Source organism: Octodon degus, unplaced genomic scaffold, assembly GCF_000260255.1.
Source record: "Octodon degus isolate 3935 unplaced genomic scaffold, OctDeg1.0 scaffold00001, whole genome shotgun sequence".
NCBI classification, from domain to species: domain Eukaryota; kingdom Metazoa; phylum Chordata; class Mammalia; order Rodentia; family Octodontidae; genus Octodon; species Octodon degus.
In genome coordinates, this window is record NW_004524577.1 from 8442941 (window position 1) to 8447066 (window position 4126).

Sequence of the window (4126 nt, forward strand, 5' to 3'; positions counted from 1 at the left end):
CACTTAAGCTGCTGAGCTATATCCCTAGCCCCAAATAAATAAATTTTAAGAACTAAAGTATGCTTGATTCATAAGTAGAGATGGAAAATTTATTAGAATACACAAAACAAGTAATTTATTTTTGGTACCAGGAATTGAACTCAGAACCTCATGCTTGCCAGTCAGGAGCAGTGCTACTGGGCTATATCCCTGGACCTTATTTTTTTAATTCTTTAGTCAGGTGTGGTGGCAGATGCTTGTAATCTCAGCACCTAGGAGGCCTGAGGCAGGATTGCTGAAAGTTTGAAGCCAGCCTGAATTACATACAGAGACTGTGTCTTGAACCAAAAGGAAAAAAAAAAAAAAACAAATAAAAAACAAGCTTTAACCTCATTTTTATCCTTGTTACTTTACTTCAGGTGCTCCAGAGGCTGGTGGACCTGAGCGGAGGCTGGGACGCCCTGGTGGGCCCCGGGCCCTGGAAGACGGGTCCCGGTGGCCGGTGGCCCAGAATGAGGCCAGCTCCCAGCATGCCCTGCAGCCGGACGCCAGCCCCTCGGCCTGCAGCAGTGGTAATAAGGACGCAGTCATTCTTCAGGCATCCACTGAGGTGCCTGGGAGTGGGACCATGCAGAGCAGCCCCTCCCCTGCTCATGCTCAGCTCTCAGTTCTACAGACACAGGTTTGAAAGTGGGAAGGGTTCCTTTTCTGCTTTTGTTTTGTAGGTACTGAATTTGAGGCAGAAGTATGGCTGGCCCTAGCTATCTCAGTTGCTGAGTCTGGAGAGTTTTTGGTGCTCAGCTAGACTGGACTGTAGTCTAAATTCTGGTGGATATACAAGTTCATTTACTTTTAGTATTTTATTGATCTTGAATTCAGATGCTCCTTTGCTAAAAAGCATTGGAAGCGTTTGTGTAATATGCTTTTAAGACTGTAGGCTTTGAGATTAGTTTAACTTATTTTGGACCTGGGAAAGGGTAAGTGAAGTGAGCATGTAGGGTAGGAAAAACCTGACTTTTAGACCAGGTGTGGTGGTGCATGCCTGTAAATCCCAATGCTGGGGAGGCTGAAAATAGGAGGGTCACTGAGTCTGACCTGCTTAGTAAGACCCTATACCAGGGGCTGGGGAGATAGCTCAGTAGAATAAGCGCTTGCCAGGTTCTGAGTTCAATCCCTGGTACTGCAAAAAAAAAACCCTATACTAAATACATTTTTAAAAAAAGCTTTCATGTTCACTTGAAGAACATCTGTGAAACTGCCCAGCTGTCAAGGGTATATCTGAAATGTCACATTAAAAAAGCACTGTAGGGATGGCAAGATAGCTTAGCGGACTAAGTGCCTGTATCACGTGCTAAATTGGCCTGACCACCAGGCACACTACGAAGTCTGGGCGTGGTGGCTCATGCCTGTAATCTCAGCATTGGGGAGGCTGAAAACTATTGAGCCCAAGCTACATAGTGAGACCATGTACCAAATACATCAAAAACCATAACAAACCCCCCTGACTTTAGCAATTGGATAGATTTAGCTTGGGATACAGCAGGCTTTTGAAGGGTATGGATTTTAGTTAATTAATTTTTGTGGTATTGGGGGTGGAACTCAGGACCTTGCCTTTGCCAGGCAGTCACTTATACTACTGAGCTATCTCCCCGGTCCAACTTTATCTTACTTATTTTTTGTCTTTTTGAGACAGGGCATTGCTATGCAGTTCAGGCTGGTCTTGAGTATACCTTATTGCCCATGGTGGTCTCAGACTTGTAAAAATTCTCCTGCCTCAGCCTCCCGAATGCTAGGATTATAGGCATATGCCCCCACACCTGGATTTTTTTTTTCTTTTTTGCGGAACTGGGGATTGAACTCAGGCCCTTGTGCTTGCCAGGCAAGCACTTATTCTACTGAGCTAACTTCCTGCCCCCCCACTTTTTTTTTTTAGTACCAGGAAATGAACTCAGGACCTTGGGCTGGCCAGGCAGGAGCCGTGCTGCGAGCTATATCCCTAGCCCCTATTTTTTGGAGACGGTCTTGTTATGTAGTTCAGCCTGGTCTTAAACCCACTATGTAGGTGAGGCTGGTCTGAAACTTGTGGTTATCCTCTATCCTCAGCCTTCGAGTGCTGGGATTATAGGTTTGTGCCATCATGGTTGGCCCAATAGATTTAATACTTAAAGCTTTCGTAACCATTGGAATATATTCGTCATGTATAGTCATTTTTGCGTATTTATTTATTTTTGTGGTATCGGATTGAGCTTGGGACCTTGCACTTGCAAGGCAGGTGCTTATGAAGCTGAGCTATTTCCCCAGCTCAAGTGTTTTCCTTTTGTCATTTAGCTGAGGTATGAATTTGGTGCCTTGTGAGACTATGTGGTTAGAATGATTCATTTTGGGGGATGTTTTTTGAAATGTGGGTCATGCTGTGCAGTTCAGGCTGGCCATGTACTTACTTTGTAGCCCAAGTTGGTATCAAATTCACAGTGATCTTCTGGCCTCAGCCTGAGTGCTGAGATTACAGGCATGTAGACACTCCAGTGGCACAGTTGGTTGGTGTGCAGTACTTGTAGAGATTATATGCATGTGCCACAACACCCAGCTCTGTTTACGCTTTGTGCGCTACCTTGTAAAGTAATATGCAATTCTTTAGGAACCCATAATCAATCTCTAACCCTTACATCCCTATTGAAGATTTTAGGTGGCTTTTTTCTGTTTTCTGATGAATTTGATAATAGCTTAGATGTATTGCATAGGTCAGTCTGCCATATTTCCTGGGCAATGGAGAAATAAGGAACTGTTTATGTGAGTGAAGTCACTGAAACCCTGAAATATTGTGGTATAATAACACTTTTAAGTTAGAAAATGTGTAAATGTCAGTATGTTATTTTTTAAGTCGGGCATCTGCTATGTGATCTTAATATATCACCTTTTAAGAACTTCATTCTAGGTGTTTGTGTTTGTAAAACAGAAGTTGATACCTTATTCTAGAGGGGGTTTTATGCTTTTTTTTTGTATTTTATGGAAGGGTCTACAGGGTGTTCAGGGTCTTACTACTAGATTGGATTTATAGTGATCCGCCTGTTTACAGCCTCCTAAGAGCTGGGCTTATAGACGGGCGCCACCACACTCAGTCTCAGTTGCCATCTCAGTGCACCCAAGGGCAGGGCCAGCATGCAGGCTAGAGGTTTTTTGCTGAAAATAGAACTGTATGCTACACTTTAAAAGTGCAGTAAAAAGCCAGCATTCGTTTTCATTTTTCTCTTTTAGATGGTGTCGGACGGCATGACAGGCAGCAATCCTGTGTCCCCTGCCTCATCTAGTTCTCCAGCCTCTAGTGGGGCAGGTGGCATCTCCCCCCAGCACATAGCTCAAGATTCTTCTCTGGATGGACCTCCAGCCCCCCCAGATGGTACCACAGTGCCTCTGGAAGGGGTCAGCTTAACCCAGGCTGGTGACCTGGCTAACAAGGGCCCAAAGTGGGAGAAGAGCCATGCTGAAATTGCAGAGCAAGCTAAACATGTACGTATTATGTATTGGGAAGGGGCATGAGGATATTTATTTATTTATTTATTTTTTGCAGAACTGGGAATTGAACTCAGGCCCTTGTGCTTGTCAGGGAAGCGCTTATTCCCCTGAGCCATCTCCCTGGCCCCTCTTTCCTTTATTGAGACAGGGTCTCTATGTAGTTGAGGTTGGCCTTGAACTCTATGTAGCCCAGGCTGATCTTGAACATACAGCAATCCTCCTGCTTCAGCCTTTTGTGTGCTGGGATTGTAGATCCCTTGAGGATTTTTGAGTCTTGTCTTAACTGCTATACACTGTATGTATTTTATGTCTGGTAAGGGGTGGAGGTGGGGTTCAAATCGCAGTATCCTGCACCTGACTATATTTGCACGTGAAGGCGCTTAAACAGCTGAGCTAACCAGCAGGCCCCCTTTATGTATTTTTTTTTTTTTTAACATTTATTTAGTGTGTGTGTGTGTGTGTGTGTGTGTGTGTGTGTGGCCAGCTCAGCCCACCAGGGGGCGCGGCTGGCCGGCATGTGGTGCTGGAGGATCGAACCGCAGTCCCTGTGCTTTGCCAAGCTTGTTCCAAGTAGGTGCTTTAGACCACTGAGCCAGCTCTCCAGCCCAGGTTAATAGCATTTAACAACTTTGGC

General features: G+C 44.9%; 1 protein-coding gene across 1 annotated transcript in view; it reads left to right on the forward strand.

The window, feature by feature from the left end:
- Positions 1–4126, forward strand: part of Srcap (Snf2 related CREBBP activator protein) — a 68685-nt gene that overhangs the window by 7233 nt on the left and 57326 nt on the right. Inside the window, exons 3-4 of the mRNA XM_023710065.1 lie at positions 399–661; positions 3235–3486. Of these exons, the coding sequence (XP_023565833.1) occupies positions 608–661; positions 3235–3486 (306 nt within the window). The 5' untranslated portion in view covers positions 399–607. The remainder of the gene's footprint in view (positions 1–398; positions 662–3234; positions 3487–4126) is intronic.